Source organism: Clarias gariepinus, chromosome 22, assembly GCF_024256425.1.
Source record: "Clarias gariepinus isolate MV-2021 ecotype Netherlands chromosome 22, CGAR_prim_01v2, whole genome shotgun sequence".
NCBI lineage: Eukaryota > Metazoa > Chordata > Actinopteri > Siluriformes > Clariidae > Clarias > Clarias gariepinus.
In genome coordinates this window covers 21,096,474-21,118,071 of record NC_071121.1, presented here as the reverse complement: position 1 = coordinate 21,118,071, position 21,598 = coordinate 21,096,474, and the positions used below count along the sequence as shown (strand labels likewise).

At 37.6% G+C, this 21,598-nt stretch overlaps 1 protein-coding gene across 3 annotated transcripts; it reads right to left on the bottom strand.

Moving 5' to 3' along the window:
* Positions 1–1,963: 1,963 nt before the first annotated feature.
* Positions 1,964–20,068, bottom strand: fam3a (FAM3 metabolism regulating signaling molecule A). Of its 3 annotated transcripts, XM_053483260.1 has the most exons (11): positions 19,774–20,068; positions 19,567–19,694; positions 19,060–19,115; positions 14,177–14,284; positions 13,505–13,528; positions 13,274–13,397; positions 11,429–11,487; positions 7,334–7,384; positions 7,160–7,244; positions 6,825–6,951; positions 1,964–3,909 (listed from the first exon to the last, which is right to left on the bottom strand). In XM_053483260.1, exons 3-11 carry the CDS (start codon positions 19,070–19,072, stop codon positions 3,811–3,813), a joined length of 690 nt encoding a protein of 229 aa, XP_053339235.1. In that variant the 5' UTR covers positions 19,073–19,115; positions 19,567–19,694; positions 19,774–20,068; the 3' UTR covers positions 1,964–3,810. The 3 variants fall into 3 exon arrangements, with proteins under 3 accessions (XP_053339235.1, XP_053339236.1, XP_053339234.1); XM_053483261.1 differs by lacking the exon at positions 19,567–19,694 and having other exon boundaries at positions 19,763–20,068; XM_053483259.1 differs by lacking the exon at positions 19,567–19,694.
* Between the last annotated feature and the right edge of the window lie 1,530 nt (positions 20,069–21,598).

Below are 21,598 nucleotides of genomic sequence, written 5' to 3'. Positions count from 1 at the left end.
CCTGCGCAGCGGTGTTGTCACAGAGTCTCATGCCTCGGTGTGTTTAGCCGGTAGGAGGCACGGGGAGGGCTGAATGTGCGCGCTCCTGCGTCTAGCCGACTGCTCGGGAGCGCGCACGCGAGTAAATACACCATGCAATTATATGTGCGCTGACAGGTGACGTGAATAACATTGATCATCTCCGTTACAGTGGCACCTGGAAGTGGGATATACAGTACATCAGGCAGCAAGTCAACATCGTGGCCCTGCAGTTGATGTGCTGGAAGAAGAAAAAATGGGCATTCCAGCATGGTGGCGTAGTGGACAGCACTGTCGCCTGGCACCTCCAGGGTTTGAGTTTGATTTCCATCTTGGCATCTGTGTGCTTGAAGTTTGCTCCCTGTTATGTTCTCCCCTTTCTTAGTGGGTTTCCTCCCTGTACTCCGGTTTCCTCCCTGAAACCGGAGTACAGGGAGGAAACCCACTAAGGATGATGGTGCACCCTGTAAGAGGATGTAGCCCACCTCTGGGCCTCCAAACCCTTAGCGACCAGGTATACAAGATAAAACGGTATAGATGACAAGTGAGTGAGTGAATGACAATGGCCAAATTGTGCTGGCTAGACAAGTGGGCTAGAGCAACTCCATTGTGGGATGTTCCCAGTCCCCACTGGTCAGGACCTTTCAAGACAGGATGAAGAGCTGATGAACAGGTTCATAGGTGGACAAGGATCAATGAGGTACGTGGGGAGCGAAGGCTGTGTATTGCAGTCCTATATAAAGAGCTACTGTTGGTTAAAATGCTGAGAAACTTGTTCCGATACCAAGATTTCAGAACACAGTGTTCATATCACTATCTGCTGTGTATAGGTCTGGGTAGCCACAGACCGGTGGCACTGAGCATGAGAACCTGAACATGGAGGAAGAAGGTGGCCTGAACTGATGAATCACACTTTCTTTTACATCACATGAATGGCCAGATGCATGTGCACATTGCTTACCTGTGGTTTTGGGCAATGTTCTGCTGGTCCTGGCACTGATACACTCCATCATGGAAACAGTATTCCCTAATGCCAGTGGCAGCTTCTTTGAGCAGGATAATGCACCTTGACACACTGCAACAATGATTCAAGAATGGTTTAAGGAACACAAGGTTGAGATCAAGGTGTTGACACGACATCCAAATTCTCTAGATCTTACTAAAAATGGAGCATTTGTGGGATGTGCTGGAAAAACAAGTCCAATAAAGTCCACTAAATGCTTTCAGAGGTCAAGTGGAGTCCATGCCTTGACGGGTCCAGGCAAAAGTTATGGCTGATCAGTGTAAGTGGCCCATCATCTGTAGTAGGAAATGCACTTTCAAGTACTCACTTCCCACTATGTGACATAACTTGTTGCATAATGCATATCACTAACCTCATGACCACATACTGTATGCACGAGTAAATACCTAAACATCAGCAGATTTCATGTGAAGTATATTTGCATGCTTGCATAATGCATGTGCATAATTCCTTTAAGTCTTTGTATTTCTTTTTTCTTCTTCCCACATGGCCCATTTTACAAAGCAGTTCTGTCCCTGTAACAGGGTTGACTCTACTCATGTCTCAGAATTTAAGTCAGTAGACAGAATGGAGAAAGGGGGCGAAGGCATGCGCTTTTGCGTCTAGCCCCGGCTCGGGAATGCGCACTGAAACCAAGCTCGCACGCATAGTGTATGCAGACAGAAGCACAAACAAATGATTTGTTCAACGGACTGCAAGTGCATAATTAGACCCATGTATGAACTTGACGTAAGAGGAGAGTACTTGGCATACTAAAAAAGACTTGTGACTCGACTTTGACATGATAAAACTCAACTGGACATCATAAAAGAGGACTTGTATAAGACATATATGTCATTATATATATTATAATAAAGAGAATCAATTTTTTTTTAACTTGAAAATTAAAGAAGTTTGATATAATTAAAGAAGACTTGTGGCTAAACTTGCCATGAGGACTTGTAATTCAACTTGACAATGGCTTATGACTTGACTTTAACATGATTAAGGAAGCCCGCACCTGACTTAATAAAAGAAGACTTGTGACTAAACACTGGCATGAAAAAAAAAAAACACCTGCAACTTGACCTATTTACTAGACAACATTCTATTACATACAGCAGCAAAATTAGAAAATATAAAAGTCAATATATTCTTGCAACATGGAATAATATAATTACACAATGTTTTTCTAAATGACTGTATGAACTGATTAGGTAAAAATTATACAAGAAAACCAGCACTAAAGGAAAATAATTCTCTCATATAAACTGTTTTAATCAAATTATTGTACCTTGTCAATATTTTATGCAACATTAGCTTCTATCCAGTAGGAACAGCAGAACCTGCTGGAAGGACAATCATGCCAGAAATCTCAATGTTAAAAAAATAAAATTAAAAAGGACAAATTTTTTGGGCTGAACCTCCTAGGATCCATACAGAGAAAACCTGATCAAGAGTTCAACCTCCAAGGTAAAGCTTATGGTTGGGTAAAGGTTCACCTTTTAGCATTACATGTAGTTTTGGTCTTTGGTTGGTTTACACATTTCATACAAATTTTCATAATTTTCTTTTGACGGTGTAAAGCTGCTTTGCGACAATGACAATTTTTAAAAGCGCTATGCAAATAAAATTTAATTGGTCTGTCTAAATGTCCCAGTCAAAGCCATGACTCGAACCCAAGAGAACATCTGTGTAGATGCCAGATTTACAAACATTTAATATTCAGTCTGATTGAATTTGAGAGAATCTGTCAAGAAAAATGGAAGAAACAGTCCAAACCCAGGTAGCAATGCTTGTAGACACACACAGACCATACGCAAAGGTTTAAACAACACAAGATTTACAGTTAGCTAGCACAGTTATTCAAGGACTTTGTCTGAAGCATCCTATTTTCGTAGTGATCTTCTACTCGTATTAGTATAAACCTTCCATTATGTGTCAGTAAAATGTATTCTATTTATCATATTTGCCAAAGATGATGCGTGTGTACACTGTTATTACTCATTTATTTTAGACTGCTCTATTAGAAAAAAATGGCCACCTGTACACTGTGTGTAGTTTCCTGTTATTGGACGCCATACCTACATTTACAGGCACATTCCTAAATTTATGTCGCCCTCTAGTGGCCATGGTCTAATATTTTCACCTCAACTGATGCTCAGAACATTTAAAAATCCTAGGATGAGAGTGGAGTGTTCGAGTTTGTTGTAAATATCACATTCATGTTTTATTTAAATAAGTTTACTTAAAAAACAGCACAGACCCATCTTCATACGTTTTCTAAAAAAAAAAAAGAAAAAAAATGGGTAAACAAAAATTCAAAACGCTAATCATAAGTTTGGAGTGACTTCCACAGCAACTATTTGCCACACCTGATTAAATAAGATGAAAATGTACTTTAAAAAAGGTAACACAAAGAGGGACATTCCTTATTGCATACCACTAGCACTCCCTAACACTATTTACTAGGAATGTTTTTAAATCTTATATGTTCACACAATGTGCCACTGGTCATCAGAAGCGTGGAATAGTCACAGTAAATGAAAGAACGTTTTTTATACTGCGTTCATGGCTAGTAAAATCGTGACCGACGCATTGTGGTCTTTTACATACATAAACTTGTGTGTGTTTTGTATACTTCATGGAAACAGGGTGAAGTTTTATTGGTGAAGTCTCTGTTCGCTATCCTAGTAGTGTCACGTTCGTGTTGAGGATCACTCAACCAGTTTAGTTTGAGGTGAAGTTCATTGTACACGTCCTTGTTCGACGTTTGTGCGACTGCGGGATTAGCTCTCTAGGGGGTTGCGTAAGGGAATGCAGCCATCCATCTCCAACGCCTCCGGCCAGCCCTCATATTTATTACTACTTTTGCTGTTCTTCATTCGCTGAGGAAAAAAAGAGAAACAAGGGAATAGAGTGGTTTAATAATTCAGCAGTTGCACTTATGGGGAAAAAATAATAATTAAAACTGTTCTGCTTATTGCTATATACTTTTTTTTAAATACAAGTGCCTCTGATTCGGAGATTCAGCCTTGTGTTAGAAGCTATTACGCTTTTTTTTTTAATTACACGCAGGTAATTTGAAACAACTAAGCGATTACTAAACAAAGTGTAGTTTAAAAAATAACATAACATCAGATGCATTTATATTGTTCTGAATGTGCATTTCTCCTCAATACTGCAAACCATTCTGACCAATTTTCACCAATATTATGCAAACAGCAGTTAGCCGATTGTAGAACACCGGAGACACAGTGAGATGCATATACTGTAGTTAAACACTGCATTATCACCACTTATTAATCCCTCGCATCCAACCAGACTGCTTGGTCGGCACCAACCGTTGTAGAACCAAGTCTGTCTGTTAGTCTTTGCGGGCACTATTAAAAGTGTGATATTCGGTATAATATTTTTTACGTTTACGTTTTAGGATTTGAAGCTGGTTCAGAGTGGAAATATTGCGCCATGGTTGCACCTCTGCATTTTTCACAAAAAGGATGGTGGCAGAATCGGGGAACAGATGTTAATTCCAGATTTGGGACAAAACTAGATCCGTGGAAAAATAGAGACGTCCCAACTATTGAGGAACAGGGAGCTGACGTTTTAAGACAGCAATAGTACACAGTTAACAGAGAGGTACATTAAACAGAGTAGATTAGATGTACACACTTCACTTGGCTATTACTAAAGACATGGTGCACCAAAAACAATAGGCTGAAAGATCAGCCAAGATTGAGACCTCATCAGGAGTGTCAGCCTTCTATTTTTAAATAATGTTAAAAATATTGCCAGCATTCAGGGATGCAACACCAACCCCCCCATGTTATGACTGCTTACGGGAATTCATGAACTATGTGAATAATTGGAAAATTAGCATGGAGGCAGTAGCTCATTTGCATATAAAGCATAAAGAACCTGAAACAGCTCATCTGGAAGGATTTTCAAGCATGCCAGAATACATGATATAAAAGTTATCTGGAAGTTGAGTCATGCAAACTGGACTTCTACCCAGTTCTGTAGAACTCCTACTTCCTCGTAGAGGTCACCCAGTTCACATGACTTAACATTACCTGGATGACTGAGCATCTTCACAGAGATATAAAAAGTGTTTCAGCTAGAAAATAACAGACATTTTGGGGACCTCTGTGAGCTGTGTTAACTTGTCAAGTTCATATGAGACCTTAAATAGCCATTGTTCTATGACAGAGTAATCTTTGTGCATCCATCCATGAGGCTTTAACATAAACCACTAATTTTAAAATTGTATTTTTAGTTACTTTGCAGCCTGTCACAGTAAAACATGTTCCATTTCCTTTGATTTAATCTGAATAATAAAGACAAGGAAAAAACCATTGATTTATTAAAATATTATGCTTATTTTTTGTGCACACTGACTCCTAAATCCTATTTGTTTACATTTATAACAGAGTTGTGCCAGTCAATCAGATAGTGATTTAATTTTTTTTTTTAATTTTATATCTTCATATCATGCTTTGTGCATTTGAGGGTTAAGGACCTTGCTTAAGGGCCCAACAGTGGCAACTTGGTGGTGGGGTTTGAACCTGGGACCTTCCAATCAGTGGTCCAATGCCTTAACCACCGAACTACCCCGTTTTCATCATGACATGACTGGCAGTTAGTCTGATTAATAAATGTAGAACGCCTGGGATGTGAAGTATAGTTAACTGTCTTTAACTAACTGTAAAGAACTGTCCCAGTTGTGTTAAGCATGCACAATATTCTGCTACATACTCTGATTCTTTTTATTTTTTGCTGTACAGTTATTGAATGTTGTTTATTTACTGTGTAGTGTCTCGTTTATAAGAAATGTACAGCGTTTCATTTTGGCCTGTACTTGGAGAGCCGATCTCACAACAACCGCTTGCGCAAATTGCATGCATGTGCCTCCATGTTCACAACTGCTCAACATGCACTTATTTTCAAGTTTTGAGACTTCGGAGGCATTTGAGTCACCGTTTCTTTATAATCCTATAGGTGGTACACTTAAAGCTATTCATCATTGATTGTCATCCAGTGTGGTAGGAGTGAATTATTTGATAAGATTGTTTAGAAATAACAATTATGGCAAAACAAATTTACCTTTTTTTATTTTTGCTTTTTACGTGAGAAAATGTTATGATAAGGTTATAAGAAATGGGTTAAATTTAATTACTCCTGATCAGTTGTAAAGCTGTTATTCATTATAAAGCCATGGTATGAAAACCTTCAAGTTATGACAAACTTTTTTTTTTACAAATAAATCGGAGAAAATAGTACTGATTCGAGATATTCATTAAAAACATGACTAGGAATTGTAATATACATAGAATTGGCACATAGATGTTGTAATAATATAGTATTGGGCAGTGACTGATGATTTACATTCCTTTTACATAGTTTAATGTAATTGAGAAAGGCCTTTTGCTCATTACTTAAGTACGCTGAACATATTTTCTATTAAGTAACATCACTTCTAACCAGCATGTTAACCTGAAGTTCATGTTAAAACATAATGAAAATGTAATTATAGGAAAATAATCAATCAACAGGACAGTGTGAGTCAGGGAATATTTTAACAAAACAAGATGAACAAAAGAACTTTTGCCCAAACTTTTTTTTGTGCTTTGTGTAAATAGAAAAAAAAAGTACTTAAATTAATAAATACTAACAAAATAATAATAATTACCTAATAATAGGTAAATTTTATTGATAGTAAATCTTAAAATTGTACATACATTTTGTACAGTTGAGTTTTTATGAAGCATTTTTTATTATTGTAGTAAAATAATGCTGGTCCTACCTGCTCAAATGGGCTCTTGTTTTCTATTCCTTTGGCTCCCACAAACACCCAGCTGTCCCTGAACGCGAGCTCCTTTATCGCCGTGCTGCCGAGCTCCTCGAACAGCCGCCGCGCCTCATCGTTCAGTCTGAAAGCCGCAGATAAATTAGCCATTAAATCCACAACAATAAAGGAACAGAGAAATCTTATGTGCTCATTAAAAGCCAGACAGGGAATTGATAGTGATAGGTTTATGAGATTATGGTGTAGCCTCACATTTTGCTATTGATTTAGCCTTCATATCAGAAAGCAGTGATTTAAGATGCGTGCAGGAGACACAATACGCATGCTCTTACTTGGTGGCTGGATCGTCAAAAGATGCCACGAGCACTAAGGTTCCTTCATGGAGAGGTCGCAGAAATTTCAGCAAATCCGACACATCTGGGGAAATCAAGCAGGATGCTTACGTCAGTATTCAGACTGTGATGCAAAAAAAACTTCACTTTAAGTCTAAATTTGAAGAAACCAACCTCCTTCCCACATGTCAAATGATTTTGTTTCCATAAGCTCTCCAGTGAGCCCTGACAAAAAACAACAACAAATGAACAAAGTGTTAACATTATCATCATGTGAAAAAGAGAGAAAGTATAATAATCATCATACAAATACATTCCGGTAGCACATCCAATCAAACAAATGCTCAACAATTATCTCCCACAATGCCAATGAATTCTTGATTCTGATTGACCAGAAAGTTGATTAATTTTCTAACAGCTGCTCTCCTAAACACACGTTAATAATTAAGTACTTATTAGAATAAATTATAGGTTCTTCAATAACAACATACGAAGGGATGTGTGTGGTGAATGCCCCACTTAAAATGTTTACCTTTCCTTTTTAGTATTAATTTTAAATCAGGTGATCTTTTGAAAAGAGTCTCCAGTGTTAACGCTTTGCAACCATTATGAAATTCCATCATTGTTACATTATTACATAGTACTTTATTATATTTAGTATTAAATATTATATTATACTTTAGTATATTATTATTATATAGCAGATCTTTACGTGACAAGAAGAATGTGAGATTTAAACGTAAAAATTTATGAAAAACTGCAGGTGTCCTATGACCTTGCTTGTCATTGCCTACATTACAGAAAGTATGCAATTCATTAAACTGTAAATGCCATACATATACACACATATTTATATATATAATATTTCATCAAAAGCCAATTTTATTCTATAAAGTTAAACAAAACCTTTTCTCAGCCTTAATTTTTAGTTTTATGAGAATATCTTTTAAATTAAATGACTTAATGACTATATTCCTGGCTGATTTTGGGTGCCTTAGAAATTTGACATTAGAAATGATTATAAGTCAGAATTGATGCCTGTGGCTGATTAAGGGTAATGGAAAGAGGCTGCCTAGAAGCATGCCACTACGGCCTACTATAAAGGGGCAAATCAGCTTTTCCCCCACATTTTGCATTTAACTTTGGCAAGTAAAGTCTTCTTAGTACTGGAATTTTAGGCCTACCTATATAAATTTTATTATAAAATGTAAATGTATATATTTAAAACTTTATCTATATTTATCTGTATATATAAAATGAAAAAATTATTATATGTTGCGCACTTGGTGAGCTGCAAGCATACCAGTCAGGGTCTTCCAGTTGCTGCAAGCACAACAGTCAGGGTATTCAATAAATTCGTCCCACCCATCAGTCTCCGCTTATCCACGCATGCCAAAAATACGTCATATTTTTCTGCTGGAGTGCCTCGCTTATAAACCCATGCTACTACTCCCAGACAGGGGCTTATGGATTCATACAAGTTTTTTATAGCACATTTTAAATGACTTTTATTTTACTACGACATTTTACGACAAGTGGATTGAAAAATAACGTTATATCAACCTGTCAAAGTTCTACCAGTGTTAATGTTAAAAACAAGTCACGATCCCCATCGCCTTATTAGAACATAAAGTGCTACCAGTATGTAAGAAGATGCTACCTCTGATAAAACTGTGCTAAAATCTTTGCAGCGCTATGTCCATTAAATATAAATAGAAACTTTTTCTACAGGTAGGAAATTGTCAGGTAGAAAAATTTTTTTAGTTTTTTTTCCCCTCCAGATTTTCTTCCTATTTTTAGTCATGTTAAATTCCTCCCAGTCACGAGGAGCTCCCACGTTAAGCTACAACGCCTTAGTCGGGAGGGCCGAAGATTATTACGTTTCCTCCAAAGCACATGGCGTCACTGACCGTTTTTTTTGTACTGCTCACTCACGCACCGTTGTGGGAGGCGTTACACACTCTGAGGACAGCGCCTCCGGCTGCGAGAGGTTACATCATCATCTGGGATCGAACTCGCGATTTCTGAACGATAGGGCGAGCACTTTACCGCAGCGCCACTCGGAAGCCCAGAACACAGGCATTTTGATTTACTGAATAATAAAAATAGTCTCTGATTATTTCTCAGCTGAAAAAGACAGAAAGCTTCCAGCATTTAGCTTACTAGAATTTACGCCTCTTGCATGTCGCTGACTTAGTATGTGGTGTAAATTTCACAGCCACATTTGACGCATGCACACAGAGTGAAGTTTAGTGATCTGCAAATTAGGACCTGCAGTAAGTACATGTAGCCTATGTATAAGGAGCTAGCAGTGAGGTTTGCAGGCTGAAGTAGAGTTTGGTGATTTCTCTGGTGGTCCCAGATAAGTGAGTCAGAGATGGGTTTTAATAGTCCAGCACCATCATGGTGCCTCTCTAACATTAACGGTTAAAGTTGTAAGTAGGTTTTCCCTCAACCGAACAGACGACTTCTATGCTCTCAGGTTTGGCAAAATGAAAAGAGAGAAGGAACTAACCTATTTTGTAGATGGTCAACATTATTAAACATAACTACAAATGAATAAAATATAGGACGTATTTAAATTTTGCTCCATTATGTAAAATTCACTTTTTAAACATTTTGAATAGTCTGATGGATCTTTACTGTGTGAACATGTGAAAACAAAGGAGAGAAGGGGGAAAAAAACAAACAAAACCACATCCCACACCCCTTTTTGTTTCTTTTAATAAATAAATAATAAAAAAAAAAAACATAATTTGTCTTTTTTTCAATAACCTTGACTTTGGATTTTTCCCTATCAGGACATTTAAATAGTCTTAAGAAAAGAAAAAAAGGTGATTAACCCTCCTCTGGCTCATGAAATTCCCATTTTATTATTCTCTTTTCCTGAATGATGTTGCAATGGCAGTGGTTTATTTACGAAAATTGAACATGTGAGTCAAACATTTTACATCAGCCAGCTTTTTCAACATAAGACAAATCCATGTTGGTTTTCTGAAAATACTAAAACTCAAGTGTGGACCTGTTCCAATTCAGATCCTGAAGCTGTAAGGTGTCATTATTTTTAAATTATTGTTTCTTGAACTTCTTGTTTGAACTTTGGCACGCTTAGGCTAATCTTGCTGACAGTAGCTTGTATTTCCTAGTGAATAAAGCTTGAGGATAGTTATTTTGTGGGGTAACGATAAAGTACAAGAGAATTTACGTAAAACATTTTTTCCCTCATTTTTAGTCTAGCTGCTAATGATATGAAATTTAAAACTGGGCTGATATGGGGTTACATCTCCGCCCTGTTGGTTTCTTAGGACGTACAGATTGGTATTTTTAGTCTCTAACCTAGCTATTCAGCTATTAGTTGTGTTTTAACTATTGTTTATCATTGAGAATGTCATTTTAAATAAAACTCTCAAATATACACCTAACAAATTGTTTGCAACTGAAGAAAAAAAAACTCTGTCAGAAATGCAAATTGGAGAAGCCACTAAATACGTATGAAACGTCTTATAATGACCCAAAACATGAGTGAGTTGTAAGGATTTTTTTCCCCAGTTCTGGTTCCTTCATTCTGATTGGTCAGGAAAAATACATGTCTCAAGGGACATTCAGGGGGAGTTTATTAAAAGCTCCATACACTGAAGTGGCTCATTTAAATGTGTAAAACAAATAAAATCAAGTACAGTTTGTCTAAAATTAATGATTCACATTGTACTTTAGCTGGAAAATTATCAGACACATTTTGGAGCTTAAATTAATAAAAACATTCAATTTTTGCAAATTGCCGTGGTATAAATAAAAATACTCCAGGGCATTCTGTTATAGGAAAATGTAATTATTGTAACACTTCGCTACTTTACACTGTTTTGACATTAATTATTTTCCTTTGCAAGCAGATCCTGTTAAATTACTTCATTCATTCTTCAAAATAGAAACGTTCTTCAGAGGTAGTGAGTCACATCACTAAATGTGTACTATAGGTCTTTAAATACTCATCGTTTCTAAGTTCCAAAATAAAGGGGAAATAAAAATTTGCATCTCATTTACTAAATTCAAACACGCAGCATTTCACACAGATGAACGCGGCTTGTCTCACAATGTTGAGGCAAATGAGCAAAGCTGGGTTATTTGTTTAGTTCCTGAGTAATGTGGTATAAAGCAGCCTTTAATTGTGGAAATGCCATGTACACATTGTTTTAATAAAATGTGATCAAGTATTTGACATTTATATTCTCCAGCATTCATATATTTTTAGAGCTCAAGCTTTATTCTTACCATTTACCAAGGCAATGTTAAGTCCTCTGCCAACATTGTTCTTCACACTGCTCACAAGACTGAAAGACCAACAGAGATGGTTATCAGATTGTGTTTGCATCATGTTGAATTGCAGGCATACTTATGTTTGTTTCCAGGCTGAAAAATGTATTTAAACAGAAATGCCTTTGTACAGAAATTAAATATTTGCACTACACCCATAAATTAAACTGGGTGTTAAAACTTTCTTCATACATAGATTTATAGTTGTATAGCTGACAAATAACGAATGAGTGTCTTATTTTAACTAATTACAGTTGGGTGGACAGAGAAATTTTCAAACACTGGCAAGAACAGGGAAAAAGGTGGCATGTTCTAATACCTTCTTGAAGACATCACCTTTAGCTGTATTTACAGCGCACATTCAGTTTCAACAACTTTATTCCAACTTTATTCCATCACAATTTTAATCTCCACTAAGATCTCCACTCATTTTTGGCCTAGATCTTGTACTGATCATGAAGTGGGGGTTGTTGAATCTTGGCATTGTTGTCCTGAAATGTGGCCATGCCATCAGGAAAACAAACGTCCATTGTTTCATACATTTAGTACATTGACACAGTCAGCTGACTTCAATTTCCCATCACATAACAGTGCTGTACCTAGACTTGACTAAGTCTATGCATGATGGGTGATCACTTGACAAGCTTTCACCCACTGCTCTGGAACAGGGTCAATCTGGACTAATAAAAGCACTCTACCACTGCTCTAAAGAAATGTAGTGTGTGTGTGGACATTTTTATTTTTACTTTCGTTTCTTTTGCTTGATGTGAACCAATTATTTGACGCCCCTGAAACATAGCAGCATCTTTTTCATGACCACCGGATACGTCTTCTGACATGGTTGTTTAAGAGATGAGAAGCTGCTCACTGCTTGAGCTGGGGTTAAAAGAATTGTTGCCAGCTGAACCATATTAATTACGGCAGTAATTAAGGCTCTGAAGTATTTGTCTATTAAAATGCAAATAGCAGTGTATTAAATCATTTTTAATGACATTTTCTGTAAGTTTATATAAGTGCTCAGATATCTCTGTACACCAGAGCCATGATTGGACTGCCCGCATCATGTTCGCCGACCTCCTAGCCTCCTTTAATCAATGGCTGAAACAGGTAGAAATGGTTTAGAGCAAGTTTAAGACATGTCAGTAAATGTCTATCGTATTTCTTTTCATTTCAAAAGACCCAGTTTGACTTCAATGCTGATTGTACATTGCTTTTTTTTGTATACATAGATGTGTTAATAAAACCTTTAGAAGTTATGCTTCAACCAGGTTTTTTGCATATGAAGTTTCCTACTTCTCTGCATCATGACAAGCTGCACTTTGTTCTATTAGCAGTATCAATTTGGTCCTGACTCACAGACAAAGTTTTATAGCTGCTACGGTAACAGAAGCTACCTTGTTTAAATGTTGTGGTTGTTTAATATTAAATTTAACTATAAACGGATAAAGTTTCCATGATTATGTTGCCTTTGATGAATAGGAGGGGCATAGCAGTAGCACAACATAAGCTGTTAATTAAAGAAAAAATTTATCTTGTCACGCCAAACATCTCATTGTTGATTAGCTTACTACAGCAGCACAGTCTGTAGTGTTTTATCCCTTAACTTTAACTGTTAAGAATGAATTCTAGCACAACTTTTTTTGGGATCCATGCCAAGTCTTGTCTTATGACGTATAATGTAGTAACTAAACCTAATGGACATATGAAGCCGGTACAAACAAAAGAACGAGAGGCATTCTGACCCAAAAACACACACTAAGCATATAAAAGATGAATGAAAAAGCTGACTTAAATATAATTTACATTTTGTCCTCCAGACAGATTTTAGGTCCAATGACATTTGCAGCTCCAGATATCAAACGGAACGCAAGGTGTTTAGGAGGACACGGGGCTGAGAGGCCACACTTGTACCGGTGTGGCGATGGATCTAATAAAGAGAAAAAGATAAAGTGAATCAAATTTTTTTTTTTTAATAAATAAATAAATAAATAAATAAACCACCAGTGCGGTCTTCCCAACTAGGAATGCTTGTACCTGGAGTGGGCTCTTCTTGCGCACCTGTGGATGAGAGAAAGTCAGAAGTGATGAGTGAAACATCAAAAAGTTAGTGAATACTACAAACCAAGCAATGGTAATGTATTAATAATGTATAATACAAGAAGAAAATCTCGTAACGAACAAATAAACTGAAAACATCCAACCTGAGAACAAAGAGCACTACAAACTGTGAATGTTACCATTTCATCAAAAGTCCAATTTGACTTGAATGCTGCTTGTACATTGTTTTTTTTCCCCGTATATATGGATGCGTATTAAACCCATGAATATATAATTACGAATGAGAGCGAATATACTGTGGAATGCGCATAAATGTCTGTTCGAACATGCTGCATTGAAGCAAGTTTCATACGAGTGTACATGACTGCAGGGCATTGAGACATACTTTGCTTCTCTTTCTCACACCACAATTCTATTTGTAGATTGCTAATGTGCTTCCTCTGAGCAGTGTGAAGACAGCCTGTTGCATCTTTTAAAACTGCTGCTCTTGCATAGGGTAGCATAACACACTTAGAGGAATGCAATGACGGCGATTTATCTACCCGATGCTGGCTCAAATTACTGTAATTGACAGAACAATTTTGCTTTACACTGTAAAAAAACTAAACATATAATAATTAAATTAAAATATAGTTTTCTGATGCTCACCAGAAAAGAACATTTTCATGAAAGAAACTCCATCTCCTCCTAGTATGGAACTTGCCAGAAGCCAAGTCAAGCCTACCAGGAACACGACAGCGACTGCACGCAGTGGTCCTGCGACATACAGAGAAATAAATTTATTAAACCAGGAACAACAGTGAGCGTCAAGCTTGGGTTCGGGTACACAAGTGTTGTACAGAAGCGCGACTACGGTAATTTATATAGAACATTTTTGCTGTATTTCTGGAAACCTTGACACCGAAGAGAAGAGTAGGTTACAACTAGTTAAAAAATAAAAAATAAAAATAAAAAACTGTGGAAAATGTTAACGCACAATCACAGCGGGTGAAGCCATTAGATTAACGAGGAGATCAGGGTGTTTTTAATTGGCGTGGTGAATTGAAGGGTGTTCAATTGGCTTAATTGAGCTGTAGGGGTGGTTGATAGGGCATGATAATTGGAAACCTCTATGATACTACAATATGTACCACAGTGTTAAGTGGTATTTTTACTTTTTTTTTATAAAAAAAAAAAAAAAGAAAAAAAAAAAAAAAGGTACATTTAAAAATCTCAAGTCAATCCTAAAAAACTTGACTTCAATTCCCAGATGATGCTACAGCCATTTGTAGCCTTAGGGCTTTCAGAGCACTTTGGTCATCCTCTCTCGGTTTGGGTGGGGTACGGGTTAGGGTTTGCGGTTTAGAGTGGTTGGGGACACTAGGCAATCAAGGCCATCCATGAGCACACACACAAGTGGAAGGGCTGGGATAGCCGTTTCCCTAGAGTGTGTCACGGCAATCCCAAACGTTGTGTAAGCAGCAGCGCAGAAAGAGGCAATCTGCTGGCATCACGTGACCAGAATGAAACATGTGATAGTTTTCGCCTCCTCGTGTTGGTATTTGACGGCTTGATGAGAGAATGTCCTAAAAGCGATTGATGGGAATAGGTTATAACTTAATTGGGGCGAAACCTGAGGAAACAGTAATTCGAGTACAAAAAATGTTTTAGGCAAAATCTTCTGTCTCGAAGCTTTTTTAATGAATTTTAAAAGCTTGCGTTATGTTTTTGCGCAATTATTTGTTTGGCGTGACACAGCCGCTTCCGGATGCAAGCCGCCAGTAAACACAGACAAAGAAGCAGCGCTTACGTCACCCACAAAGCGGAAGGAGACGCAAACAGTTAGCTATCTATTGATTTGAGGGATCATTATGTTGCAGGCTGCAAAATAATAGGAAGCGATAATATCAGCGAGCCAAGAGAAGAGAACTTTTAGTTTTGAAAGTTAAGTTGCACAACTTGGTGTTTTTGTATAATTATTTATTTTGATGTTTGCCTTAGTTTTTTTGATACTTAAAGTCATTTGAAATACTTTTTTTTTTGTTTCTGCATATGAGAAAAGGCTTTAAAATAAAAATGTATAGCACTGTAATGCACTTAATTCATCTCAGTCAACTTTAAGCTATTCCTAGTATTGTGAATAATGTCAATGTTTAGTTTTGTTAAAATGCCGTATGCATTTAAAAAATAAGTTGTTTTTTCTCAAAAGAAAAGCAATTAATTTTCGTTTCTCCTATACATTTTACATTGCTGTTTAATTAAGCAAAAGTTTTTTTTTTTACCCGATTACTCAATTACATTTTTCGATTAATAAAATATTTGATAGCTACAGCCCTACATGCATCAAATTAAAAAAGGGAACATTTTTATAGATCAAGTGGTCCTGTATGATGCAGAAAATAGAGTTGCTACTTCACAGCTCCAGCAACCATGAGTTCAGGTTAATGGTTCATCAGCTTCTTCCACCTTGAGAAAACACGCTGAGAGGCAGTGTGTGTGTGTCTCTCTCTCTATATATATATTATATATATATATGTGTGTGTGTGTGTGTGTGTTGGCCTGGAAACCCCATTGTGACTGTTTTCCTGTCTCATTTCTTGGTCCCGGCATTGGCTCAGGAATTTTTTAAACACTAAGCAGGATCATTTGGTTAAACTACATTCAGTGATCTCATGTTCACGTAAAGCTGAACCCTTCAAACAAACACTTGAAAGTCCAGGGAGATGAAAGTTAAGGTGTGTTCTCTTTTGTTCCACTTTGTTGTGTTGATGCAAGTTTTTTTTTCCACTGCCCTGGTCTGTAATAATCACTATTTGAATTGTTTTAAGATTGGTTTTGTTAAGATCGACTCTTGCAGTAGATGGTGTACTGATGCTCACCATGTAAGATAGGATGAAGAGATCACCGCCAGTGTTCACCAGGATGTTTGCATAGTTACAATGGCCTTATTGCAACACGTATTTCTTTACAGCACGTCATATAGTAAAGACTATGTAAAATCATCGAAGAATATGTGACGTGATACTCTACTTCATTTACACAACACCGATTTATATAAATCACCAGTTGATATTGATCATCATAACACCACTAATCTAAAACGTGTAACTCTAAATTAACTTTTCCTCTACAGAAGAGGTTAGGTTTGGTTTTGCTTTCCTGTAATTGTCTTCATGACAGCCAGTTTCAACATGGGGCTTGATGGATTTTGGGTCTTAAAATAACAACTGATTGCTGCTGTTATGTAATTACCTAATGCCACATGCATTATTTTAAAGTTTTAAAATCACCAGTATTGTTTCAGAATGTACAATAAAAGGGACAATGAAACTAAAACACTGCCCAATTTAGTGTTGGAGGTTTCATGCTAAAATTTGACCAGCCTGGTGGCCAATCTTCAATGATTAACCCTCTGCACATTCCACCAGTAAGAGCAAAGTTTAATTAGCAGAGTAATAGCACAGTTTTGCTTAAAATATTGCAATGCACACAACATTATGGGTGACATATCAGAGTTCAAAAGAGAACAAATTGTTGGTGCATGTCTCGCTGGCGCATCTGTGACGAAGACAGCAAGTCTTTGTGATGTATCAAGAGCCACGGTATCCAGGGTAATGTTAGCATACCACCAGGACGAACCGCATCCAACAGGAGTAACTGTGGACGCAAGAGGAAGCTGTCTGAAAGGGATGTTCGACTGCTAACCTGGATTGTATCTAATCCTGTGGACAATGTGAAACATGTATTGTTCTCTGAGGAGTCCACCTTCACTGTCTTTTCCACATCTGGAAGAGTTAGGGTGTGGAGAAGCCCCAAAGAAGCGTACCAGAGTGAAGCACAAGGGTGGATCTGTAATGGTTTGGGCTGCAATATCATGAAATTCCCTAGGCCCAATACTTGTGCTAGATAGGCGGGTCACTGCCAAGGACTAGCAAACCATTCTGGAGGACCAAGTGCACCCAATGGTTTAAACTTTGTATCCTGAAGGAGGTGACGTGTATCAAGATGATAAACCAATACACACAGCAAGACTGGTGACAGAGTGGTGTTTTGGAGGAGCGAGTCAGGAAACATTTTCCTCTTCCTCTGGTCCCTCTGGCCACTGTGCAGGACTTGTATTCGAATTGATGCTGTATTGGCCGCAAAATGAGGCCCTACACCATACTAATAAATTATTCTGGTCTAAAACCACGCGTTTCAGTTTCACACAGGATGTTCAAGAGAAGCAGCAATTGTGATAAAATTTCTTGCAAATTAAGGTGTAAACCCGGTTGTTATTTACAGACAACTTCTAGGAAAGTCTCTTGCTGCATTTCAATGGTGCAAATTACAATTCTTGCTTACATTTTAGAGCTGCAACATTACATCAATTATAGAGTTTAATTGGTTATTTGTCAGTTGATTCAATTAATGATAAAGTTTTTGATTCAATTAATGTTTTTAATTATTTAAGTAACATTTAAATGTTGAATTGTCAAAAAGGGACTGATTTTTTTAAATACTGCATACATCAACTTACATTAAAATACTTCTACAAATGGTTTCTTCTTTTTATTAGATTATAAGCGGTTGTTGCGATTGTGGAGCAGAAAATTGTCAGGGGAAAAAAGATAATCAATTTGTATGGGACATTTAAACAATCAATAAGATAACATTTCCATGCATACAATATAATTTTCATACTTCAAAACTCAGCAAAATGAGACTGTAAACATTAGTGCTACTGAACCAAATCAAATCTTGCAATGCCCAAGTAACTAAATCAAACCCTACTGACTATTTTTATGTGATTCACAGTTTAACTCATTCATTTCACCTTTAAATGGTCTATTTTGTGCATCAGCCTTATAGATTATTATTAATTTCTAGATCAGCAAATACTTTTGAATCCACGATCTAAGTTTTTGGTTTGAAAAGCAGCCCATGATAATAAATAACGACCAAATTTCTAAACCTTTCACAATACGATGTGAAATCCTAACATGCCTTCCAGAGATTTTATAATAATCAGAGCTTTTATATAATTGGGACGTTTACAAAAGATATACAGCAAGAGTGCAAACCAAGCCTCACATTCCTCACACTGCTGCTGCTTCTGGGTCAATTTTACAACATCTGGTTGTGCCACTCTGCTGGTAAGTAAACATTCCTGGAGAACACGTTTTACTCGACAGGTAGGTCAACGAAATGGATTTTAAACCACTTTTACTCTGCTTTTAGAGACAAAATAATCAATTGTTGAAGTGGTCCTATATTATAAAATTAGAAAAAAAAAATGCAGAAAATTGATTTTGCAAAAAAATCATGTCCTTTTGTATTAAAAGGTTCTAGTTCGGAGCATGTGCCATATCTCTGTAATGCATTTTCCATTCAGAGCGCTTATCTTGCAGCTCCAGCTGCTTGCTCTTTGGAGCTACAGAACCTACTCTTTTAAACAGCAGTATGCTTCCTGGTACAGTTTACCTATACAACAAAGACGTACATTGTGTCCTCCGTTCCAAAACTGTGTCTAACCCAATCGAACAAAGCACATAGGCAGAAAGTGTACGCACCTGCCAGCCTCATGATATCAGACCGCAGATCCTGAACAGCACACAAGATGAGACTCCTGTTTAAAATGAAAAAAATGAAGCATTAGTCAGATGCATTTTGTGAGAATTGACTTGACTTCTTTATCTAACTGTCCACTTTTTCCCACCACTTATAAAGACCAACATGAAGATGAGGCGTTCTGAAGGCTAAAACATTAAATTGTTAAACAATTGTTATCTTATGTGAGATACAAGAAACTCTTTCAGAAAGTTGAAATGATTAAGAAAATGTATTTTCTGGGCCAAAAGAATAAAAGATTAATGCAACAATCACAATCAATAATGTACAAATTCTCTCAATGCACTGCAACAAGTTAGTGTAAGCATACACAAACAGGCTTTATCTTAGATACACATGACAATACACGTAATTAGAAGGCCGGGCATCATTTAGGTTTACAGCAGTGAAACACAAGCAGAGAAACCCAGCCAACACCCTACCTCCTGAGACACAACTGAGCAACCTACCTGGAGCCCTCAAAACACCATGGACACCTACACAGCACTTCCGGGATGAATTGATTTGTAACTGACAAACGCAAACCTGAACGTGCCCGCGTCTCTAACGCCGCCCACTCGGCTAAGCTAGCTGCTAGCTAACGGATACAAACAAACATCACCTGTTACGTCAAACGCTCAACGTTACGAGAAAAGTTAAAATTACCCCTCAATGACCTGCGAGTCCTGGTTGTTGTGTCTTGTTTTCAGTCCGAAAGTCTCCAGGAACAGCCAAGGACGAAGTGGAGCGCGCGCGTGACTGATCCCTCCGCGCGCATGATCAAAACATTTTTCCAAAAGCCGCACTGCTCATAAATCCCCCATTCCCAGGGCCAAACCTCCTGCTTAATCCTCTCCTCAGTGCACAATGCCCAGGATAAAGCAGGGGATGTTAGCGCTAACACTAACAGGGTCAAGCAAATATTGCATCTCGTCTAAACGAACGTGGTTGTCATTTTTTCCGGGTCGCGTTACGTATGAAAACGTCACTAACCACGTGACACATTTTATCACCTGCACTATAAATACCTGCAGCTCGCGCGCTCTCTCTCTCTCTCTCTCACTGGTCATGTACAGTGTGCATATTTAGTTTGTAGATGAAATTAATAGTGGCCGTCAAGCTGCTACAGTGCATCTAAAAAATTAAATATTGTGAAAAGGTTTGTTTTTGCAATGTAATTCAAAAAGATTAATTTTACATACATTCCATAAAGTGAAAACTTTTAGAATAATATATAACATAATATAATATTCGATATTTCAGTTTGAGTTTACGTACATTTAATTTGTCATCTCACTCATATTTTTTGTACAGCATATTTTACTAGTTAATTTCATTCTTAACGTATTTCTTTTACTCATATTTATTTTCTTATGTATAAGCTTTTATTTTTTAAGGTCACTGGCAGTCGTGTAAGCATTTCACTGCATATCGTACTGTGTATGACTGTGTATGTGACAAATAAAATTTAAATTTGGAGGCTATCCCAGGAGATTTAGGCCACAAGGTGCCATATACCTTGGATGAGGAGCCAATCTATTACAAGACACACACATATACAGACACACACTCTCTCTGCAATTTGGGAAAGGCCAATCAGCCTAAACTGCATCACAGTCTTTGGACTGTGGGGGGAAACTGGAGTACCCAGAGTAACCCATCAAGCACAGGGAGAACTCTATACATATAGACCCAATGCAAGAATCAAACCCGCACCCAGAGTTGCAAGGTAACAGTGCTAACCACTAAGTCAACGTGTCGCCCTAAATTACAATTCATACAGTATAAATGCTGTAGGCTTTTGCACTGGTGGCTTAGTGGTAGGTGTTTCGCCTGCCATGCGAAAGGCCTGGGTTCGATTCCCAGCCATGGCACAAACCCCACCCACTCAAAACGTCTAATGCTTCATTCCCAGATCTTGTCTTAACTTGTTCTGTGTCTTGATATCTTCGTCTGCTTTATCCGGTACTTCCACACACTGGATGCAGTACCGGTCCCAGGCCGGGTAAAATGGGAGGGTTGCATCAGGAAGGGCATCTGGTGTGAAAACTGTGTCAATCTTGTATGTGCAGACCGCTGTTGTGACCCCTTGCCAGTAGCAGTCGAAAGATCAACAATATAAATGTTGTAAATCTCTAGGTTTAGTTTATTATACATAGCCACAATCATAGGAAAGGCTGTTTCTTCTTTTACCTCTTTGTTGTTTAACATTGGTTGAAATCCAGTAGGTTGGATACATTACCCGCCAATTGTAGTTTTCTCATTCTCCTTTAACTTCCCGGGAACACACACATACAGACACTCAAATACACATTCTGGACACATTGGGAACACCAGTTAGACTAATTTACATGTCTTTGGACTGTGAGAGGAAACCAGAGAACCCAGAAGAAAACCCACCAAGCACCAGGAGAACTCTATGCACACAGACCCCAGAGCAGAAATCAAGCCTAGATTCTGGAGTTGCAAGGCGACAGTAATAACCACTAAGCCACTATGCCG

Excerpts from the sequence above, each read along its gene's own strand:
- fam3a (XM_053483261.1), bottom strand. Across the intron at positions 13,398-13,504 it reads GCAAGAAGAGCCCACTCCAG|ATCCATCGCCACACCGGTAC; the intron begins GTACAAGCATTC and ends TCTCTTTATTAG. Across the intron at positions 3,910-6,824 it reads ACAAGAGCCCATTTGAGCAG|CGAATGAAGAACAGCAAAAG; the intron begins GTAGGACCAGCA and ends TTTTTTCCTCAG.